This window comes from Abramis brama, assembly GCF_963993115.1.
Source record: "Abramis brama genome assembly, chromosome: 10".
In the NCBI taxonomy this organism is placed as follows: Eukaryota; Metazoa; Chordata; class Actinopteri; order Cypriniformes; family Leuciscidae; genus Abramis; species Abramis brama.
The window spans coordinates 35,598,899-35,623,449 of NC_139972.1; the positions used below are offsets into that span (position 1 = coordinate 35,598,899).

The 24,551-nt window shown below is 43.5% G+C and overlaps 2 protein-coding genes across 2 annotated transcripts; one reads left to right on the forward strand and one right to left on the reverse strand.

The window, feature by feature from the left end:
- Positions 1-4,683: 4,683 nt before the first annotated feature.
- On the reverse strand, positions 4,684-7,255 carry LOC311091436 (uncharacterized protein). The gene is made up of 3 exons (XM_084127376.1): positions 6,627-7,255; positions 5,860-6,009; positions 4,684-5,180 (listed from the first exon to the last, which is right to left on the reverse strand). The coding sequence occupies exons 1-3, from the start codon at positions 7,000-7,002 to the stop codon at positions 4,909-4,911; spliced, it is 798 nt and encodes a 265-aa protein (XP_083983502.1). The 5' UTR covers positions 7,003-7,255; the 3' UTR covers positions 4,684-4,908.
- Positions 7,256-15,713: 8,458 nt separating this feature from the next.
- On the forward strand, positions 15,714-22,784 carry LOC311090417 (olfactory receptor 52N2-like; the record flags this gene model as incomplete). The annotated part of the gene is made up of 2 exons (XM_084125671.1): positions 15,714-16,203; positions 22,321-22,784. The coding sequence occupies exons 1-2, from the start codon at positions 15,777-15,779 to the stop codon at positions 22,782-22,784; spliced, it is 891 nt and encodes a 296-aa protein (XP_083981797.1). The 5' UTR covers positions 15,714-15,776.
- Positions 22,785-24,551: the final 1,767 nt, after the last annotated feature.

Consider the following 24,551-nt stretch of genomic DNA (forward strand, 5'->3'; position numbering starts at 1 on the left):
GTGAGTCAGCCTTTTCGAGCTACCTTTATAGGGCTAGGCCACGCCCGTTTCGGCGGGAAGTGGCAAGGAGGGCGCGAAGCGCCCTCATTGGTCTGATGTTGCATCAGCCCTCGCTCGATAGGCTTATGCAGTTGCCGCAGAGCAGCCAATGAGCGAGCGAGCCGTCTCGCCTATGGCTGTATGCTGCTGCAAATGCGCTTTACAATATTATAAAATTAAGGATAATTTTTTGCTTCAGTATTTCGTGAAAAGAGACTTTTCCCGCAGCGTCTTAGCTAAGACGCAGTACGAGAGAACTCTCGTAAGAGAACACTCCATTTACCAAAATCTAAAAAAAAATCAACAGCAAGATCCTGCCCGCAAACTGCCCAACTCACATTATACACAATGCCGTTAAACGTGCCAGCAATGCACTGCAAACAGATGTGGAGACTATTGTTATAAAATCATTCAACCATTTTAGCTGTTCTGCCAAGAGAGTTTCCACCCTCAAAGAAATGTTTGAATTTGCTGACATGGAGTACCATACACTGGTGCGCAACGTCCCGACACAATGGTTGAGCCTGCTCCCTGCAATTGACAGACTTATCAACACCTGGCCAGCTGTGCGGTGCTACTTGTCGCTGGGAGAGGAGGAGTGCCCCGTGTCCTCTGGGATGCGCTCCGGGGTAACGAGCATGGAGAGGAAGACGAATGCAGCGAGTTGGAGGTCACTCTCTTCTTCTTGCAAAATACTTTAAAGATGTTCACTGGTGCTGTGCTGAGTCTTGAGAGTGACAGTCTCACCTCAGTTGAAGTGTATGCGCTGATGAACGGCCTCCGAACCAAACTGCAGCAGCGCAAAAAAGATGCTTTTTTCGGAGCAAAAGTTGACCGTGTCCTCCTCTCCTACGTTAATCTTAGGGTTGACAGGCTCAAGAGAGAATTCACGAGTTTCTATGATACCGCGGAGCAATACCTTGAGAAATGATTCAATTTCTCCAAAACTGGGCACCTGTTCAACATCCAGTGTTTCAATCTAAAGGAAAAGCAAGAAATCAGCTACCAGAAATTAACCACAGCTGTATCTGCCCTTCAGATGGAGGATGAGCTTGACCTGGATGAGCTCTACAACAAGAGCTGTGTTCTGAAAGAGATATTGCCTCATCTGGAGATACACAGTCACCCTGTAGGTGAGCTTTGGGCCCAAGCACTCAGGAGCAGGTCTGCGTTCCCACAGTATGCCAAGCTACCGTCTTTAATTTTGAGCATCCCCGTGAGCAATGCATACTCAGAATGGGTGTTTTCAATTATTAAAGGTGCCTGGACCTTTAATAATTGAAGACCTTTAACCATAGAAACTGGTGCCTGGAAGGTGCTCATTTAACCTGGTCCGCAGCGAAATCAAAGTAAAAATGAATTTGGTGATGAGTTGTGCAGAGTTCCATAAATACATCCTGGGAAAGACAGGAGTGCTGGAAACAGTGAAAACCTCCGCGAAATATGCTGATGTCGGGCCTCCACAACCTAGGTAGGCTATAGCTGTGTGAATTTATAGTTTTATTGTTTCTATTCATTTATCTAATTAATCTATATGCACAAAGACAATACGACCTTTTTGTCCCCTTTTTGTTTTAAGCATTGATGAAGAGAGCGCAAGTTGCTGCAGCTGCAAGGACAGTGATGCACGCGTAAAGGAGTGATTGATTGTTCGCGGCACTGTGTACAAAAAAATACTTCACTACACAATTATTTAGTTATTTTCGTTTAAGCTTATTAGCGTTAGGCTATACTGAAAGGTCTGATTTACGCACTGTTACTTACAACAGTCATTGTTTTGTTCTTTTTCACAATGACATTTGAGTTCATGATTTTAATGTTGTTTTTTTGTGGCAGACTAAAGACTAATGACAGACTGTTGATCTTTGAATAAAAATATGTTTGGTTCAGGTTTGAAATTCATTATCTTTTATTATAGGCTACGCAGTCTAATATCATAGAAGCCCCCCATTCCGTCACACAGTTACACTTTTTAAGTATACTTAAATGTATACTTTTATAAACTAAAAGGTGGGCCAATTAAGTCCCAAGTATTATTGAAACAGTACACTTATGGCGCGTTTCCACCGAGTGGTACGGTACGGTACGGTACGGGTCGGTACGGGTCGGGTCTGTTAACCATGATTTGGCTAGCGTTTCCACCGCCAACAGTACCCTTACTTGATAGGCGTGGTGTATTCCAGAAAGTAGTGATAACGTCACTTGATAGGCGTGGTGTATGACGGAAAGTAGCTTGACGTCATTCGATCGCGCGGGAAGAGGAAAGTTCACCGCAAACAACAATGGAGGACATACAGCAGATCCTATTCTTGCTTCTCGGTGTGTGGCTGTTTATCTCAAGGAAGAGACAATATTTGTTTGAGCAAAGGCTACATGCTGCAAGGAAAAACACAGCGGAAAAATACAGGGGAATTCGGGAAATTTTAAGGAGCTGGGACGAGACAGACAACCGCGCGAGTAAAGACAAGGCAAATGACACCAAAGTTCCCTCTCTGGTGCAGTATATTAGATATTTTAACAAATTTATATATTCTATCGTGTCCAAGGGTAACTCTTACAATGTTTATAATACTTTATATAATACTTTATGTATTTTTTCATCCGGCGTATGATAGTTGCACTTTTAATTAAATGACCCACCATCACAGCGACATTGTATTAATCTTAACTTTTTTGTTTGTTTGTTTTCTAGATACTCAATCTGGTGCAAAATCAGCGCCGCAGACCAACCATTTGGACTTTCAGCCGCTCAAATGACTGGTGGGATGTGATCGTTCCAGGATTCACACACACACAGTGGTTGAACAACTTCAGGATGTCTGAAGAAACATTTATATTCCTTTGTGCCATGGTGCATCCAGCAATGGAAAAGCAGGACACAAACTACAGAGAGTGTGTTCCCCTTAAGAAAAGAGTTGCCATTGCACTATGGAAGCTTGCAACCAACAGCGACTACAGAAGTATTGGCCATCTTTTTGGAGTCAGCAGAACAACAGTGTGTCGGTGCGTCCAGGAATTCTGCAAGGCCGCTAGCATGTTGTTAGTTCCAGAACAGATATGTTTCCCTGACCAGCAGAAGTTCAAAGAGATGGCAGCCTACTTTGAGAACCGGTGGGGGCTTCCACAGTGTGTTGGTGCCATTGATGGGTCACACATACCCATAATAGCCCCAAAGGAGTACCACTGCGATTACTTTAATAGAAAAGGCTGGCATTCCATCATCCTGCAAGGAGTAGTTGACGGAAAAGGACTATTTTGGAGTGCATATGCAGGAATGGCTGGAAGTTTGCATGATGCTCGGGTTCTGAGACTATCTACATTGTGGGAGTTGGTCGAGCGTGGAAGCCTCTACCCAGCTTGCACCAGGAACATCAGTGGGGTGAATGCTGGCTTTTATGTGCTAGGAGACTCTGCCTACCCTTTGCAGAATTGGCTCCTAAAACCATTCCCTGACAATGGCCGGCTGACAGCAGAACAACTGACCTACAACAAAAAAGTGTGCAGGGCTCGGGTGGTGGTAGAAAATGCTTTTGGGAGACTCAAAGGAAGGTGGCGGTGCCTTATGAAGAGGAATGACAGCGACATCGAACTGGTGAAGTCCATGGTGTTGACTTGTTGTGCTCTGCACAATCTTTGTGAAAGGCATGGAGAGGATTACCAGCACGAATGGGATACACCTGTTGCTGCAGAGCCTGTGGTGCCACTGGCACAGGGTGCAGAGGAGGAGGGCAGGGATGTACGCGAGGGTCTGATGCGTTATTTGAACAGTTAAATCTGTTGTACAGATAGCAAAGGCACACCTGTGTAAACGCTAAGTTTTGATTTTATGGACATGAATAAATCCTTTTTACTTTTACCCTGCCTCTTCATATTTTGTGAAATATTTTTGCCGCTGCCTCTTATGTAGATGGTGTTTAAACATGAGGTATAATTCATTTTGGGTAACTATATCAAATGGCCAATCTGGTAACGCTTAAGATAATACTGCGCAAGTACACATAATTTACAGCATACCTTTTGGTAATTATAGAGTGTGTACATGTAATTATAGGGGAACAATTTATAATATTTGGTGAATAAAGGAGTAACAACCATGAAAAATACAAATAAAATGCAGTATTTCATAACTAAGCTACCCAACTAAGGGCTAATTATTTTAATATTACATGGTATGTAGCTTATGACCTATTATGCTAAAAAACATGGAAAATTACAAATAATTTATGCAGTAATTCATGATTACAGCCCGGAAAGTACTGCGTAAGTACACCGAATTTACAGCGTACCTTTCTGTAATTATTGTACATACTTTATAAGTACACGTGTAATTATAAGGGAACAATTTATAATATTTATAATATTAATTTATAATATTTGGGGTAAAGGACTTATTACTCTGCAATACCTTTGACTGTAAAAATAAATAAATTCAGATTTTGTTTGCAATAAATGTAAAGTAACACATTGCTAACTATTTTGTATTTAAGGCAAGCATAATCTCCCAAATGGCCATTATGGCCAAGGTAGCAAACAATAGATGTCATTGACACCAGATGACAGGAACATTAATAAAACGACCTCAATTTATAGAATGGGTAAGGGAGGAATTGTGTGAGATGGCCATTGAACACAGGACACATGAGGTAATGAAAAAGTACTTTAATTTAAAAAGTCAAACAAATGCTATTGACAAAAAAATGAGCTGTGCGACAGAAAAAAGGTTTTGTAAACAAGTGCAAACAAAAATTAAAAGTGCAAACAAAGTAAATGAGTGCAAACAAAAAACTAAATAAGTCCAAAAAAATTAAACAAGTCCAAAAAAGTAAACAAGTCTAAAGTGCTGTGTGCAAAAGAGCACAAGTGGCTGGATCATGGCACAGGGTTGGGGCGACTACTCAACGCCTGCACCAGCTGACTGAGCGTGCCGAGGAAGGCCTGATTGAAGCTTGCAGACTGCTCCATGTGTTGGCGAGTTAGTTCAGCCTCATGCCGCCTTGCCTCACGTGCATCCTCCAGCATAAGTTCGAAGCGCCGGTCACGGCGTTCCTCCATCCTCTCCAACCACTCCTGCTGCTTCTCATCAGCTGCCTGCATCTCAACCAGGGCCGCATGAACATCCTGTTGCCCCCTTTTCCTCTTGCCTGGAATGCAAAAGAGACAGGAATGTTGGTTTGTTTAGCGAAGCATTTTGATCCTTGTGATTTGAGCCAACCAATATTATGGGGAGATATCTACAGTACTACAATACAATGTCTAAATTGGACATGTATATATTAACATATGACGATAATGAACTCGTGATACAATATTGCGATACTCCACGACATATGATAAAAGGTAAAAAAAAAAAAATTATTGTCGATTAAAATGAAAACTTGGATATTACATTGTGGGTTTAAATGGATAGGCTTGGACTTGGTGCTTGTAACCCAAGGACAATGGTGACACCAGAATAAAAATATTCATGATTCTGAAGCTGAAAATACTGAATTATTTTAGACGAATATTCTTAACGTTCTGGTAATAAGACATTTGCCATTATGAGGACCACAAATATTCCCCCATTGCATTAGTATACATCATAAGCAACATTATATAGTAATTTAATGTAGTACTGACACTCTGAAAACATGAATTTTTTCTCACACAGTAATTTTTATTTTGGGAGAACTATCCATGATACATATTGTCAACATCCACAATACGTATTGTTGCGCTTTTGTATTGCGAAATATATTATGGCACGATATATTGTTACACCTCTAGTATATATTATTACAGTATTATACATTTCTTTTCACTCTGGTGTTCATGTCTTACCGATTGTAATACGCCGAGGTTCACTCGAAGTTGATGGAGCAGATTCTGGTGGTGGTGTCGGGGTTGATGTCCTGGCAGGCGAACTTGAGCTTTCAAGGGTGGAAATCTCATCAAGTGCCTCCATTTCCTCCTGACCGCTAGGATGCTCAACTGAAAATTTACAAAAGTCACGTTAATAACACAAACGGCAACAATGCGGTTGAGATAAATACAGAACATACAACGTAGTAGGACTGAGTGGGTAGCCAAACAAAGCATTTTTACTTTGTATAATGTACATAAGTATTTTTTTTTTCAAGTATCTATAATTTTATAAGAGTAACTTTTATTGCACTACATTCCAAAGCATAATATTGTACTTTTTACCCCACAACATTACTGTACTGTTTAAGCCTATTGAATGTGGACATTTTCACCTTGCTCTGATATTTCATAATAATTTTCAGACGGAGTTCTTACTCTTTCCTTAAGCTATATCATTGGACCCATCTCTCTTTAATATATATTTAGTAGAATATGTTTAGTAATAAAACAGTTGTATTTTATTAGGGTATCTGTAGGCTACAAGTAACGTTACTGGACATGTACTCCGTCCACCACAGGCTAATAAACTAACGTTAGCGTTTTGCTAGCTTGCAAATGATCGGTTGATACCACACTGGCTGGCTGACAGACAAACAACAGACTTGCACAAAAGTTGTGCATTGAACGTAAGCTTTCCCGTGATCGATGTATACTAACGTTATATTTCACAATTACAAACTTACCGGGAGGCTCCATCATCGACTCCAGCAACGAGGTAGCCGTATCGATGCCTCCTTCTCGTCCCAAACTCGCCGGTCTGTGCCCGTAGATGGCGTCCATCATTTCTAGCCACTTCCAATTTTTTCTGTGAACACCACTCCGGCTGTTGTGGTCTTTCACCTTACGATAGTCACTCCGCAGTTTCTTGCATTTAATGCGGCACTGCTCGGACGTCCGCTGGTAACCCTCGACAGCCATCCTCTCAGAAACATGCTGAAAAACCTTTTCGTTTCTCACCATGCCATCGAGTTCCCTTTGCACCCTTTCTTCACCGATGATACCCAAGAAGGTCTGCACCTCCTGGGTCGACCACGGTAAAGTTATGCTGCGCGGCGACATTGTTGCGACGGTGTTGTAATTTAAAAATGGCGCCTCGTGTGTTGTGTCTTTCCCCTTGCGGCACGCGCAAATGACGATTCTCTGTCAACCAATCAACGTTCTGCAGTGAGTCTAGCTCCACCCTTTAGTACCGTTCCACTGTGCTAGGTACCCCAACGGAAGGGTACCCAAAAAGTGGTACGGTACGGTTCGGCTTTTTGGTACCATTCTCAACTTTTGGCAGTGGAAACGCAAATAAAAGGGTACCGACCCGACCCGTACCGTACCGTACCGTACCACTCGGTGGAAACGCGCCATTACAAGTATACTTCTCGTACATTAGTATTGGTATACTTACTTCATAGAGTATTCTTCTTTTTTTTTCCTACAATGTTTTTTATTGATTTTCCAATAAAACAAACAATAACCAAATAACAAAAATGATATCACCAAAAGGAAAATAAGTTACAAAAACATTCCAAATATGTTGATCAAAGCAGCAGTAATTAAAATAAAACAAAACAGAACAAAAATATGTCACACTCAAAACATTAATACCTGCACCCTCTTATTTCTTAAGGAAATCAATTAAAGGTGCCCACATCTTTTCAAATTGCTGTGCTTTACCCCTTGTAATGTACGTTAACTTCTCTAAAGTAACACACATTGCCATCTCCTTGATCCAAGAGTGTTCAGAAGATATTTTCAGTCTCTTTCCAACTCAAAGCAACCATCCTCCTGGCCGGCAGGAGGCCAAAGTCGATAAGAGTCCTCTGATTGTTATTGATAGAAAGATGATCTGGGTATATCCCCAGAATACAAAGTTTTGCAATGCACGGTATTTGGGTTTTTGTGATGTTACTTAGGGTACAAACAACCATTTTCCAAAAAGTTACCAATTTAGGGCTGTCCCATACACAGTGAATTAAAGTTCCCTTCTCAATTAAACATTTCACACATTTGTCTGGAATGTCCGGGGACCATTTGTTAAGCATTTCAGGGATTATGTATGTCCTCATCAACCATTTTTGTTGCAATAGCTTAATTCTTGTATTAATCGTTTGTATTTGAGCTTTTAAGCATGCTTTTGACCACTCAGTTTCCTCGATATCCTCTTTAATATCCAAACTCCAAGCCCTCATTCTATCTTTACTGGATTCCTTATCATATGAGATAAGTGTAGCATATAATATAGAAATTTGCCGTTTCCCATGTTCATGCTTTATCATAATATTCTCCAGACAGGACAGCGGCGGCTCCCGAAGGGCATCACAATGCTTTGATGAAATAAAATGTTTCAATTGTAAGTACTTAAAAAAATGTTTTTGAGGAATTGAATATTTCAGACTCAGGTCATTAAATGTTAACAAAATGCCTTTGTCATATAAATCTCCAATTTTTTGCACACCTCTACCAGCCCAAACCTTAAAACCGCCGTCTGCCCTGCCCGGAGTGAACTGTGCATTACTCCAAATAGGAGAGAACTGAGAAATAGGAGGTGTATCACCAATATGTTTGTGAGCTTTGAACCATATATCAATGCAATGGTATTCTTTAGGAAAGGATTTGTTGTTTGTTTTTTTAAGGTCTTTGGATCTGATGAATATAAGTATAACCTTAATGGGAGCTTAGATACTGTTTGTTCAATAGAAACCCAGGCTGGAGGAGACTGTGTGAGGAAGTAAAACATAGCACATCGAAGTTGAGCGGCCCAGTAGTACCACTGTAAATTCGGCATCTGTAAGCCACCCCTGTCATATGGAAGATACAGTAGTCTAAGCCTAAGTCTAGATTTTCTATTGTTCCAGATAAACCTACAAAGAATCTTGTTAATTTCCTTAAAAAAATGTTTTGGCAGTGGGAGTGTCTGAAACAGGTATAAAAATTTCGGCAGAGTTACCATCTTAATCAAATTAATTCGGCCAATCATTGATATGGGCATTGTTGTCCATTTTTCAATTGATTCACGTACTTCACCCATTAGCGGATCATAATTTGCTTTAACAATTTTATTAATTTGGGGGGTAATCTTAACTCCAAGATATGTAAATCCTTCTCTTGCATTAAAAAATGGGATCTTATGACTGGGTTACTCCTTTCCTCCTTGTTCAAGAAGAGTATGGAAGATTTTGTGTCATTAATATTATATCCCGAAAACTTACCAAACCTATTAATTAATTGTAATATTGCTGGTATGCTAGTTGATAATTTGGACAAGAAAAGTATCACATCATCTGCGTATAGCGATATGCTATGTTCTTGGTCTCCAATAGTAATTCCTGACAGATTTGCTTCATTTCGAATAGATATGGCTAGCGGCTCAATGGCCAGAACAAACAATAATGGGGACAGAGGGCAGCCCTGATGGGTTGATCTTTCTAGAGTTATTTGGCTTGATAAATTGTTATTAGTCCTTACACATGCCACAGGGCCAGTGTATAGTAACTGTATCCATTTTAAAAACTTTCCCCCAATTCCATATCTCGGTAATACATTGAACAAATAGGGCCACTCCTATTCTATCAAATGCCTGTCTTGCATCTAAAGACAATAGTGCATTGTCTCTGGCATTATTATTACAGTCAATTATATTAAGGACTCGTCTAATGTTATGAAAGCCCTGACGGCTCCTTACAAATCCATTCTGATCATTATGCACTAAAAAAGGGACGTGTGGGTCTAGTCTTTTAGCAAGAACTTTACATAATATTTTTGTGTCCACTCCCATGAGACTAATTGGCCTATATGATGAGCAATCAGTTGATGCTTTACCAGGTTTTAAAGTTGGAGGTAGGTTACCAATATCAAATGATTCATTAAACATATTCAAAAGCGGAGTTAACAACTGCTTCTTGGAAAGTTTTGTAAAATTCTATAGGCAAGCCGTCAGGCCCAGGAACTTTACCTGAATTTACGCTTTTTATGGCTTGCAATAATTCTTGTTCAGTTATATCATTATCCAATTCCTTCCTGACCTCCTCAGTGAGTACTTGAAATTGAAGATGGTCAAGAAAAGCATCTCGATCAACAAAGTCGGCAGAATCTTCTGATCTATACAATGATTGATAAAAGTCTTTGAATGCATTATTAATATTGTAACGGTCACCAGCTGGAGTGCCCTTGAGTGCCACCAGAGGGCACTCCACATCAGACTATCATTATTCACTCACAACTACATTTCCCATAATTCACTGCCCGGACTCATCATCCCTGATTATCACATTCACCTGTGTCTCATTATATAGTTTAATTCACCCCATATAAGCCTGGTTCACTTCGTCATTCCCTGTGAAGTCTTGTTTGTGTCACACTGCATTTCTGAGCGTTTATCCTGTGTTTTGTTTATCTGGTTTTTGATCTTGGACTGTTTCCTCATTTGTATGATTGTTATCTGCCTGGCCTGACTTGGACTGTTCTTGGACTTTTGATTATTGCTGCCTGCCCTGAATTCTGCCTGTTATCTGGATTACCCTTGCTGTTTGATCTACATTGCTCTGTTTGACCCCGCCTGTACGACCTTCCTTATTAAAAGCTGCATTTGGATCCTCTACTCTCGTGTCTTGGAGCAGTTACGTGACAGAAGACTTCGCCAACATGGATCCAGCAGTGAGACTTATGCGTCTCTGTCAAGGAGATCGATCAATGGAGGATTATGTAATTTACTTTTTGGAGCTGGCTCACCTGACCTGCATGGAAGAGGTATGCTTAATGATATTTTTTCGGGGAGGATTATCTGAGCCGCTCGGTTCAAGCATGCCTCTGCACAATCCTCATTGGACTCTTGGACAGTATATGAACTTGGCCCTGCAATTGAGCGATTCAGCTTTTACTGTGGGTTTGGCGGACAAGGAGCCCCGCAACCCCACAGTACCTGCCAAGTCTGAGTCCGTCCACGTCAGCCCTGCCGAGCCTGCGCTCCACGTCAGTCCTGCCGAGCCAGAGCCTCACGTCAGTCCTGCCGAGTCAGAGCTTCACGACGTCACGTCTGCCGATCCAGAGACTGTTCACGTCACGTCTGCCGATCCAGAGACTGTTCACGTCACGTCTGCCGATCCAGAGACTGTTCACGTCACTTCTGCCGATCCAGAGACTGTTCACGTCACGCTCGACGAACCAGTGTCTCCGGACAATATGGTCTCCGCCGAGCCAGTGTCTCAGGACAATATGGTCTCCGCCGAGCCAGTGTCTCAGGACAAGATGGTTGCTGCCGAGCCAGTGTCTCAGGACAAGATGGTCTCCGCCGAGCCAGTGTCTTCGGACAAGATGGCAGCCGCTGAGCCAGTGTCTCCGGATGAGATGGCCGCTGCCACGTCGCCTGAGCCCTCAGCAGAGATGGCCGCCGACACGCCTGAACCTGAGCCCTCAGCAGAGATGGCCGCCGACACGCCTGAACCTGAGCCCTCAGCAGAGATGGCCGCCGACACGCCTGAACCTGAGCCCTCAGCAGAGATGGCCACCGACACGCCTGAACCTGAGCCCTCAACTGAGATAACCGCTGCCACGGTGTCTGTTCCTGTCCCTGAGCCGGTGTCTGTTCCTGTTCCTGAGCCGGTGTCTGTTCCTGTTCCGGTGTCTGTTCCTCTGCCCTGGCCGCCCGAAGGGTCTGCTCCGCCCTGGTCGCCTGCACAGCCTGCTCCGCCCTGGTCGCCTGCACAGCCTGCTCCGCCTGCTCCGCCCTGGGCTTCCGCCCTGCAGCACTCTTCAGGTCCTCTTCCGCTGCACGGCCTGGTCCGCCATCCCGCCCTCGGGTCCGCCTCCGCTCCACCTCCCTCCTGGAGAATTTTCTGAGCGTCTGGAATCCGCTCCTTAAAGGGGGGGCTATGTAACGGTCACCAGCTGGAGTGCCCTTGAGTGCCACCAGAGGGCACTCCACATCAGACTATCATTATTCACTCACAACTACATTTCCCATAATTCACTGCCCGGACTCATCCCTGATTATCACATTCACCTGTGTCTCATTATATAGTTTAGTTCACCCCATATAAGCCTGGTTCACCTCATCATTCCCTGCGAAGTCTTGTGTGTCACACTGCATTTCTGAGTGTTTAGCCTGTGTTTTGTTTATCTGGTTTTTGATCTTGGACTGTTTCCTCATTTGTATGATTGTTATCTGCCTGGCCTGACTTGGACTGTTCTTGGACTTTTGATTATTGCTGCCTGCCCCGAATTCTGCCTGTTATCTGGATTACCCTTGCTGTTTGATCTACATTGCTCTGTCTGCTCTGTTTGACCCCGCCTGTACGACCTTCCTTATTAAAAGCTGCATTTGGATCCTCTACTCTCGTGTCTTGGAGCAGTTACGTGACAAATATCATGTGGATCATTTGTGATCCCACCTGATTGTGTGGTTATGCCATTAATGGCTCTTTCAGATTCTATTTTTTTTTAATTCTCCATGCTAACAATTTACCGGCCTTTTCCCCCTGATCATAAAAAGCTTGGTTTAACCACAGTAGACTTTTTGCTGCCTTATCACTTGTAAGCTTGTTGTATTGCGCTCTTAGAACTAGTAATTGTTTTTGTTTGCCATAATCCTCATGCTTATTTATGTCTATTTCTAATGATTTTATTTGTTTCTCTAATTTAACCATTTCTGACTTTTGTTTCTTGCTTCTAGTGCTTGTGAAACTGATAATTTCCCCTCTAATGTATGCTTTAAACGCTTCCCATCTAATTGATGCATTAGTTTGATCAGTATTAATTTCAAAATAAATGTCAATCTTCTTTTCAACATATTTAACAAACTCTGGATTTTGGAGCCACCATACCTGCATACGCCAGTTAGTGGGAGATATTTTTAGCTTGTCAAAAAAAATAGATAAGGAAATGGGCGAATGGTCACTTATAACTATACAATCATACCAACAATTTTTGATTTTTTTTATACCAATTCTTGAGATACTAAAAAATAATCAATACGTGATCTAGATTTATGTATCCCTGAGTAACAGGAGTATTCCAGTTTACCTGGGTTAAGTTTCCTCCATATCTCTGTCAAATTCAAGTCAGTCATATATTGTATTATGATTTTCCTAGATTGAGATTTTTGGGGATCATATTTTGTTGATCGATCTACCAGAGGGTCCAAAGTACAATTAAAGTCCCCACCTATTATGTTTAGGCCGTGTAAAGACGATAAAGTTAAAAAGAAATTTTCAAAAAATTTGGGTTTGTCTTCATTAGGTCCGTAGATGCTAGCCAGATTTAATGCAATAGAAAGTATATTACCCTGAGCAATAACAAACCTTCCTTGAGGGTCTTCAACAATATTAGTAAGTTGAAAAGGAATTGTCTTATGGATAAGAATTAGAACGCCTCGAGCATAATTATTATACGTTGCGTGTACAACTTGACCAGGCCATCTTCGTCGTACATGTTTGATTTCAGAAATTGTAAGATGGACTTCCTGAAGAAAAAGTATTTTAGAATGCAAGTTTTTAAGCCTGTTCATAACCTGTTTCAATTTAGTTAACTTATTGAGTCCCCGGACATTCCAACTTGTAAATCTCAAATCAGACAATTTAGAATTTTCCATAATGCTTTAAGAACAAAATAACTATCCATACTGAGTGTGACATACAAATTAAAACAAGTTAAAAAATAAAAATAAAAAAATTAACCAATTAGAACAAGTCCCCTTAATCCTTGAGATCCCATTCCCTTCCCTTACTTAAACAACCTATGTAAGGGCAGTGCCAATCCACACCAACGAGGAGTGGCAAAAACTGGGTAGGTACACTTCTCAGACAGCCCACCCAGTTCGTCCCCGCAACTCCGCATTTCACCATCTCTAGTGCCAAACGACTCAACCATATACCAAAAATTAAATTGCACAAGCCTACTTGGTGCGTAACAAAAAGTGTCCACCAGATATGGTAATTAGAGTCCACGTACAGAAAAAAAAAAGAAAGAAAAAAAAAAAATATATATATATATATATATATATATATATATATATATAAAGTGCAACTATTATATAAAAAATAAAGAAATTACAAAATATATATATTGCACCTTTTTGTCCTCAAGTGAAGTCCAGTACGGTTACCTACATTCCGTGGCCGTATTTAAATTACAAATCTAGCTCTATAGGAAGTCCTCAGCTTCTTCAGGTGTGGAGAAAAGAATTATTTTCCCCTCGTGAAGAATCCTCATCTTGCAAGGATGTAATTGAAATCCCCTAAAGGATCCAGTCTCAATGAACTTTTTCTTCACTGCGTTGAATGGACTCCGTGTCTTCATGGTTTCCGCTGAGAAGTCTTGTGCAAAGAAGATCTTGTGGTTCTCGTGGGTGATCACACGCTTTTTGTCTGTTTGAAACACAAACTCCCGATCTTGAAATAGTGAAAAACGAATGATTACCGCTCTGCTCTGACCCGGCCTCGGTTTCGCCAAAATGCTGTGTGCTCGTTCCAAGACGAAGGTTCTAGAGGTATCAAGACCCAGCCAGATCGGTAGCATGTGTTGAATGAACTCCACCATGGGTCGAGTTTTTTCCGCTGACTCTGGTAGTCCCACAAGCCTCAAATTCTTGCGTCTCCCGCGATTCTCCAAGTCCTCCGTCTTTGACTCCAAATAAGCAATGCGTTTTACAGCATCAGTCAGCTGCAGTTTCACCCTTTCTATGTCATCTTCGGCGGTCCCTATCCGGTCCTCAGCCTCCGTTAGCCGCTTATCATTAGCAATGATATCCGCTTTTAGATCAGCAAAACTTCTCTGCACAGCAGCAACAGAGCCATTCATCTCAGTTATACGTTTCTCCACATTGTCAAGCTTATTCCCAAAGTCATCCACAGCACTTATCTTTGTGTTAATCGAAGAAACAGTGGTACGTAGAGACTGCAGCTCACTTAGCAGGTCGGCCTGTTGTGCATCGGCTATGTTGTTAGCAGCATCCGCGGCTAACACATTCGTGGTAGTTGTTCTGTTTCTTTGTGAGCCGCGTGGTTTTGGTCCAACCCCACAGTCTTCAATGGTCGATTGTTTAGACATCGTGCTGACCCGGTTTTAAGCATGAATAAGTCGGATTTTCAAGATTTTTAAAAATATACTTGAACTTTACTAAGGTATAGCCTACTTAATAAAATGACCTTGAATTATATTTATTTTTTTATAAGGGATATATACTGTGTATATATATGGCATAAGTGAAAACCTGTGGCTGGTTCTATTCCAACATGGGAATAGTTTACAGACTCATGGGAACACGGCATAGTGTATTTAGAGACCATGATTTCATGTCATGCTTTCATTTCACTCTTACATGTAAGAAAAAGAATTATGATAGTTAAACAATAGTTATGATAGTTATCGAGAGCACAGGTTAATGTATGAAAGGCCTAATTGAACATAACATCATATCTTGTATCTTTATGTTTATATAATGAAACATTCACTTAACATCTGACTTGTAAAGGTCAGCTTGATTTTTTTTTCTCTCTTCACAGCAACAAAGTACAACAAAGAAACCTCACAAATAAGGTAAAATTAAGTGTTTTCTAATCCTTTCATAATGATAATAGATGAAAAGCACATTCACTTGGCATTTTAATTCATATTGTGAAAGTGAAATCACTGAATAACATAATTGTGAGCAATACTGTAGAATTTTATTATTTATCACTCTCAAATGTAGCACAGCCTACTGGACATACATGGAAAAATGGTTTAGTTTTTATCTTTAGTCATTAATTCCTTTTTTTTTTTTTTTTTTTTAACAGCATGAAGAATCTTTCTGCACAAAATATTTCATTCACAGACTTCAATCTGATTGGTTTCTATAGCCTAGGAGAATGGAGGCCTTTTTTATTTATCCCTTTCTTTCTGATGTTTTTACTATCACAGCAAATTCTATTCTCATATATTTAATCATATGTCAAAAGTCTCTGCATTCTCCTATGTATGTACTAATAGGTTTAATGGCTGTTGTAGACTTGATCTTGCCTGTATTTTTTGTACCTAACATGCTTCTTAGCTTTTTATTTAATTGGAGTGGGATATCTCTAACAGGTTGTTTGATACAAATGTTTTGCATTCATTTTGTTGGCTCATTTCACTCCACTTTGCTTTTTTGGATGGCACTGGACCGTTACTTTGCAATATGCAAACCACTTTACTATCATAAATACATGGAAATCTCTAACTTTCTAAAGTTTATTGTTGTCCCATTAATCAGAAATGGACTTCTGAATATCACCATGGTCTCTCTGGCTGGAAAACGTACTCGGTTACCTAATGTAACCTCGGTTCTCTCTAGAAGAGGGAACGAGTATTGCGTAAGTTGCTTACGCATCGGGAAAGTCTTCTTTCTTCGAGATCTGAAGCCAAAAATTATCCTTAATTTTGTATTCATTGTCAACGCAGTGCGGCAGCCGGCAGACCATGGCAGGCTGTATGAGCGTGCTCATTGGCTGCTCAGCGGCAACTGCTTAAGCCTACCAGTGAGCCCTGAGTGACGTCACATCCAATGAGGGCGCTTCGCGCCCTCCACACCCCTCTAACCGTCTAGATGGGTGTGGCCAGTGTGTATATAGGCAGGGCTCACAGGCTGAAATTCTGGTTTTCGTAGTCTGAAGCGCAAAAGCTTGTGGCGCGTCACGGCAGGTTACGCAATACTCGTTCCCTCTTCTAGAGAGAACCGAGGTTACATTAGGTAACCGAGTACGTTCTCTTACGAGAGGTTCTCTCGTATTGCGTAAGTTGCTTACGCATCGGGAACCCCTTGTCAACGCCGTGCGCGCCGAGCATCCAGCACATGAATCCCAGGGAGACCGGGGAAAAAATAACGCTGAAAACAGGTGGCCGGTCGGAGAAACGGGCCAACACATGTACAAAGCACTTCACTTCGTAGATAGATAGAGCAGCACAGCCGGTCTATACATATCAATGTAAATAGTGCGGCCGGCAGTGCGGGCCCACACAGTACATAAGCACATATTAGGGAAAGAAATAGAGCGGTTTCGCAGTCTATTTGTTGGGAGAATAATCCCAGCGCGACAGAGTGTAGGGCGGGCGGCCAGCAGCGGGGGCCAGCACCAGTACACAAGCGCGTAACGGGGAATAAAGGAACAGAGCGGCACAGCCGGTCTGAGCACAAAATACTCCTTCCCTTGGTGCCATACCAGAAATATCACCAGTATGTGAACGTAGTCTGCGCATAATCGACTGGGCAGAGCATACATGCCACTTATACTGATAATAGTTTAGCCTGCAAGGCAGGAACTTCCAGGTTATAAAACCTCACGAATGTCGATGGGGAGGCCCAGCCCGCTGCCATACAAATATCGTGAATAGAAATTCCGCTGGACCAGGCCCACGAAGAGGCCATGCCTCTAGTGGAGTGGGCTCTGATACCCAAAGGGCACTGCAGGTGTTTGGAGGCGTAAGCTGCTGCAATCGCGTCCACTATCCACCTGGACAGGCTCTGTTTCGAGGCGGCGAGACCCTTGGTGCATCCGCCAAAAGAAACGAAGAGCTGCTCGGAACGCCTGAAAGCGGCGGAGCGCGTGATGTAAACTCTCAGCGCCCTAACAGAGCATAGGAGGTTGTCACTGTCCCCGTTATCGGATGCTGGCAGAGCCGAAAGGGAGATGATTTGTGCCCTAAAGGGGGTTCCAATCGCTTTGGGGATGTAACCGTGTCTCGGTCTGAGAATGACCTTTGAGTCATTTGGTCCGAACTCAAGACATGCAGGGCTAACAGATAGCGCGTGCAGATCCCCCACGCGTTTTACTGAAGACAGAGCTATCAGAAAAACGGTTTTGAGCGAAAGGTACTTTGGATCCACGGATTCAAGTGGTTCAAAGGGAAAAGCCTTCAGGGCCTCCAGGACCAAGGACAGATCCCAGATAGGAACCGAGGGGGGCCGCAGGGGGTTCATCCGTCTAGCTCCTCTGAGGAAACGGATAATAAGCTCGTTCCTTCCTATTGCCCGGCTGCGCGTCGTCTCAGCGAACGCTGCGATAGCCGCCACATACACTTTGAGCGTGGAAGGGGACCTGCCCTTATCCAACAGCTCCTGTAGGAAGGAGAGCACTCGCGGGACCCCACATGTACGTGGATCGAAGCTCTTGGTAGCGCACCATTTAGAGAACACTGACCATTTAGATGCATAGAGCCATCTCGTGGAGGGAGCTCTAGACTGTGTGATCGTGTTCACAACCCCTTCTGGCAGGTCAACGTGTATCCGTTGATTATCCCATGCATGCAGAGACCATCGCTCCGGATGGGGATGCCAGATTGATCCACCGGCTTGAGAGAGGAGATCCTTTCTCACCGGGATCGGCCATGGGGGTGAGTGCGACAGCCTCACTAGCTCTGGGTACCAGACTTGGTTCTCCCAACGCGGGGCTATGAGAAGCACTGGGTGGTGCGTTTCCCTGATCCTCGCTATGACCTGTGGTAACAGGGAGATCGGAGGGAAAGCGTACAGCGGGAGGCTGGGCCAGGTTTGGGACAGCGCGTCCTCGCTTTGAGAAAAATATCAGGCAGTGAGCGTTGTCTTTCGACGCAAAGAGGTCAACCTCCGCTCGCCGAATAGGCGCCAGAGGAACTGGACTGTCTGAGGGTGCAGGGACCATTCTCCCGGGGGAATAATGTCTCTGGACAGTCTGTCTGGGCCGACATTCAAATAGCCCGGCACGTGCACGGCTCTCAGCGAGCGCAACGAGCGGTGAGCCCACACGAGAAGGCGTTCTGTCAGGTTGCACAGGTTCCTGGACCTGACACCGCCCTGTCGGTTCACATAGGACACCACGGACATGTTGTGACATGTCGACCGCTATCATCTCCAAACAATTTATGTGGAGGCGTTTCTCTTGGTCTGACCACAGGCCAAAGACCGGTTTGCCCTCGAAAAGAGCGCCCCAACCTGAGGTGGAAGCGTCCGTCGAGATAACTTTGCGGTGTGAGACGGCTCCCATTGTCACTCCCCGCTGGTACCAGTCGGCCGCTAACCAGGGCTTCAGTGCCCCAGGTTTTCCAGGTGGCTGAGAAGCACTGTTCTGTGGGCGATGAGTTCGGCCTCTGACTGTGCTAGAATCAGCCAATCGTCCGGATAGTTCAAAATTCGCATCCCCTGACCTCTCAGGGGAGCGAGAGCCGTGTCCATGTACTTCGTGAATGTACGGGGTGCCAAAGACAGGCCGAACGGCAGGACGGTGTATTGATATACCTGACTGTCGAAGGCGAATCTCAAGAATGGCCTGTGACGGGGTATTATCTGGATCTGAAAGTATGCGTCCTTTAGATCGAGAGAGATAAACCAGTCCCTCGGGCGAATTTGCGCGAGGATCTGCCTGGTTGTGAGCATTTTGAACGATCTTCTCATAAGAGCTTTGTTCAAATATCTCAGATCCAAAATCGGTCTGAGAGCTCCGTCCTTCTTGGGAACGAGGAAATATCGGCTGTAAAAGCCCGACTCGCTCATAGAAGGGGGAAACCGGTTCTATAGCCCCTTTGCACAGAAGTGTGGCTATTTCTGCTCGAAGTAGATGTGCTACTTCCCCATTCATTCTCGTCTCGGTACGCGCCCGAAAGCGCGGGGGGCGGCGAGCGAACTGCAGAGTATAGCCTAGTTTACTGTGCTTAGCACCCATTCTGATGCGCCTGGAAGAGCTTCCCACACTCTAGCGTGTGCAGCCAGGGGCAGAATGGCCTCCGGGCTCTGATCGCCGCGCATCGCGGGCTCGAGAGCTCGAAACGGAGGGGCGGGCGCAGCGCGCGCGCTCTCGGTGCTTAGATACGGCGGATCGCACACAGCGATAGCTGGCCGTTTTACACACAGTGTCCCGGTGGCTTTGGACGGGGAACATATAGTGTGAGGCGCGACGCGCGAGGGCGGCGTCGGGGGCGAAATGTTCGTTAGTATGTGTGAGCGCTCGAGGGCGGGCACAGAATTTACATTTAAAACATGACCGGTCGTGAGAGGCCGTGTGACAGAGCGGGCAGTGAGTAGGTGTGGGCACGGTGAGGTGGACACGTGACCTACTTTTAACACTCGAGCGGCTTCTGCCTACTTTATGAGAGTGGGCTCTGTGAGAGACACGGGATTTATAGTGCTTGTGTGCAGGGGTGAACACGGAAACGTGGGCACATTCACTGCATTTGAAACACATACGGCGTGAGCTGTGCAACCGGACATTATGCTCACTTGAGATTTCTCTGGGTCGCCGTGAGAACGGTGGTTGCGCGCAGGCGAGCGGGTAGATATACCGGTTCGTTGGCTGCGAGGTAAACATCTGCAGTAGCCGTGGCAACGGGGACTGACAGAGCGTGAAGCTTTGACGGTGGTCCAGCCGCAGCGGGACTTAACCGTCTTTTCTTCCCTCGTGTATAGACGCTCATAAATAAACGAGCACCATGTGGTGCGAGAGGCGGGTTCGCTTTCTGTATGTAAGAAAGGCTGGCCGCGAGCTCGGAGAAGCGAACAGTAAAAAATTGTATCTGCCGCGAGAGCTGGGCTCGAACACGGGTCTCTGGCGTTACAGCCTAAGATTCTGCCACTGGGCTACAGGGGAGAACACATTAGCTTTCGGTTAGCGCGAGCATATAAGAGTACGACCTCATGTTTGTTTGCAGTCGTGCGTGTATTAAAAACAGGCTCGTTTACTGCAATAGTAATCTTTCCAGCCGCCTGAACTTAAGAGGGGACTGAGAAATGTTTGAGAATTTGGCGGTTTGTCCGGCCACAGCGGGACGAAAGCACTCTCTCTCTCCTCTTTTCGCCGGTGAGTGAGGCGCGCGCGCTGAACGTTGCTCGTGACCGTCCGCTCTGTCATCCCTTGTGAACGGCGCAATCTGCGCGGTCCAACAAGAGGAAGTGCGGGTTTGCTTTCTGTATGTAAGAAAAACTGGCCGCGAGCTTGGAGAAGCGAACAGCATAAATTTTTATCTGCCGCGAGAGCCGGGATAGAACCCGGGACTCTGGCGCAAAAGCCTAAGATTCTGCCACTGAGCCACAGGGGAGAATACAATAGCTTTTGGTTATAACAGTGTCAGTCTTGTGACGGCGTTTGCTTGCAGGCGTGCGTGTATTTATAACAGGCTCGTATACTGCAATATGAACAATTCCAGTCGCCTGAACTTAAGAGGGGACTGAGAAATGTGTGAGAAATTGAGGTAGGTCCGTGCGAGGACGGAGTAGCTTTCTTGTAACGTAAAGAGAGCTCCAGGACCGTCCGTTTCTGCCATCCCTTGTGAGCGGCGCAGTTTGCGCGTCTCGAACAGAGGGAGAGGAAGCTCGCTCCGAGACAGCATAAATTTTTATCTGCCGCGAGAGCCGGGATCGAACCCGGGTCTCTGGCACAAAAGCCTAAGATTCTGCCACTGAGCCACAGGGGAGAATACAATAGCTTTTGGTCAGAGCGAGCATATAACAGCGTCAGTCTTGTGACGGCGTTTGCTTGCAGGCGTGCGTGTATTTATAACAGGCTCGTATACTGCAATATGAACAATTCCAGTCGCCTGAACTTAAGAGGGGACTGAGAAATGTGTGAGAAATTGAGGTAGGTCCGAGCGAGAACGGAGTAGCTTTCTTGTAACGTAAAGAGAGCTCCAGGACCGTCCGTTCCTGCCATCCCTTGTGAGCGGCGCAGTTTGCGCGGCTCGAACAGAGGGAGAGGAAGATCGCTCCGAGACCGTCCACTTCTGCCATCCCTTGTGAGCGGCGCAGTAGCGCGGCTCGAACAGAGGGAGGGTGTTTATCTCATTCGCCTCATCCCCTGACGCGGCGGTGGCGCGGGCGAGAGCCGGCGGTTGAGCGGCCGGGAGGGGGGGCGGAGAGAGCGAGAGAGAAGCTCGAGGGAGAGGTTCCGGCGAGCTCCTCAGTCATATCAGTCTGATCAGCGAGCACACACAGCAGTAATAAAAGGATATGTCGCCGGATAGCGTAGCAGGCACGGATGGCTGAAGGCGGCAAAGGCGGCCGGCTTCCTCAGGCGCTGTCCTAGGCTTGCTGGTCGCTGGTTTCAACGGCGGCGGCTCTCAAGATCCAGCGATGCGAAGAGCTTCGCTGAAGACAAGAAAATCAGAATTTCAGCCTGTGAGCCCTGCCTATATACACACTGGCCACACCCATCTAGACGGTTAGAGGGGTGTGGAGGGCGCGAAGCGCCCTCATTGGATGTGACGTCACTCAGGGCTCACTGGTAGGCTTAAGCAGTTGCCGCTGAGCAGCCAATGAGCACGCTCATACAGCCTGCCATGGTCTGCCGGCTGCCGCACTGCGTTGACAATGAATACAAAATTAAGGATAATTTTTAGCTTCAGATCTCGAAGAAAGAAGACTTTCCCGATGCGTAAGCAACTTACGCAATACGAGAGAACCTCTCGTAAGAGAACTGTCATTTTGTTTAACAAATGTGATTGATCACTGTTTTTGTGAACACATGGCATTGGTTCAGTTAGCATGTGGAGATATATCAATTAATAACTTAGTAGGACTTCTGTCTGCTTTCCTTATACCAACTGCAGATGTTATTCTCATTACTGCTTCCTATGCTGTGATTTTTACCTCTGTGTTTAAATCTGGGAAGGCCCACATGAAGGCCATAAACACCTGCATTACTCACATCATTGTTATGACATGTACTTTGATTTTTGCCCTGACTGCGTTTATGTCATACAGAATAAGAAATAATTTTTCTACCAGTAGTCGTGTATTTGTGAGCACAATGTACTTACTTTTTCCAAGTTGTTTTAACCCAATTGTTTATGGAGTGAGAACAAAAGAAATAAGACAAAGGTTTATTCAGTTTATTAGAGAAGTAAAAGTCTTTCCTTTGCAAAGAAATCCAATTTAAAAAAACATCAACAATATAATATGCTGATACTGTAACATTTTAAAAAGGATGTGCTTTGTTAAAGCTGTAGTTTAAAATGGCCATATAGGCCCTATTTGAAAATATGGGACTGAAAATATGTAGTTAATAAACATAAACATACTGTAAACACTGATGGTAATTTACAAGAATGATATCCTTGTTCACAATTTTTGAATCCAGAACTGAAAGAGTTACTGACGAATTCAATTAGCAAAAAAAAAAAAAACAGCATTCTCCATCAGCTTTTTTATTCCATTTATACTCTTTTCCTTGTAAGAGAAATACAACTAGTTACCTGTATTGTTTTTCTATTAGTGCCTACTTACTTGCAGTATACACACCTCTAAGAAGCCAATCTCTATGGAGTAAACAAATCTCACTACTACAATATCATAAAAATCAGGTATTCAACCATATAATCATTTTCAGTAATATAGCTTGTACCAAAGCTTAGAATCTGTAGTTATCTGTAATCATAATATGACATGTAAATTAAGCTTCATATGCAGATGAGAGTAAAAAAAAAAAAAAATAAATAAATAAATAAATATATATATATATATATATATATATACAGAAAAGTTATTTTGCTCCAGCAATACAGACTACTATCAGGAGAGGGAGACAATAATGTATGAGCTAATTGGAGAAGGAATAGCATGAACCTGCATATCTTTTTCTCATTACTGCTTTATTATTTCACTTAAAGCTAATTTTTATTATTATCATTATTATTATTATTATTATTATTATTATTATTATAAACCAGAAGGTGCTTTCTAGCAAAGCCTTGGTCATGGCATTTGACCCATTACCCAATTTGTTTTGTTATTTTATAAAATAACCTGTGTTATTTTGTTGACGCCATCAGTCATTTGTTTTAAAAAAATATAAATTTTCTTTTGACACTACATTTTTAGATTTCTAATCATGTCTTTCTGATAACATTTTTTTTTAAAGAATTCTATTTTATGCCTATGCTTAGATGCTTAAATGCTATTTTACTCGGTAATTTATTGCTAAAATGCAGTGTTGAAGTGCTCATTGACGCCCACTCCAGCTGGTGGTGGCCTAGGAAACCTCCTAGGTTGCCAATGCCTAGAAAAGGCCCTGCAATAATCTCATGTATGTAGTGACTGAGACAAATCAGACACAATTATTTGTTATATGTAACAAATAATCTTTAAAACTCACTCTGGGATCTATGGTCCCATTCCCCCAAAAAGGGCAAGAAGGGTCTTGGTAACCATGACTACGATCAGATAATTTGGTTTTATTGCTGTTAAAAATGTGGTCATGTGGTCAAGGCAGAGACCATAGGGAAGACAGAAACAGACCTCAAAACCGACTTTGCTGCATTCATTTATAGACAAACTGATCTATAAATGAACATTTGTGTGAATGATTTACTGTCTTGTGTAGTGTCTTTTAATTCTATTATTTTTTTGATACTGTGTATTTTATGATAGAGCCAAAAGTATACCCTCATTGATAAATATGCAGGTTCTGACAACTCTTGGTTTCCAATATTACAATAACAATAAACAAAAAAGAAAAAAATGCAACACAAAGAAACAGCAATTTACAGAGACTAAAATTTATACAACTCACAAAAACAAAACAGAAAGTATGCCAAATCGCAGGGCTGAAAAAATTCCCACACTGATGGATGTGCAGCAGCTGGCAACTCAGCCCCTCGTGCCTGTGACAGCATTCAAATGAAGTTTGAATAATTTGTTATTATTA

What these genes read in the sequence shown, in the direction of transcription:
- LOC311091436 (XM_084127376.1), bottom strand. Translation starts at nt 7,002, where the DNA reads ATGTCGCCGCGCAGCATAACTTTACCGTGGTCGACCCAGGAGGTGCAG. An exon ending in GTCGATGATGGAGCCTCCCG is followed by an intron (nt 6,010 to 6,626) that starts GTAAGTTTGTAA and finishes GTAAATTTTCAG; the next exon opens with TTGAGCATCCTAGCGGTCAG. An exon ending in ACCTCGGCGTATTACAATCG is followed by an intron (nt 5,181 to 5,859) that starts GTAAGACATGAA and finishes TTTGCATTCCAG; the next exon opens with GCAAGAGGAAAAGGGGGCAA.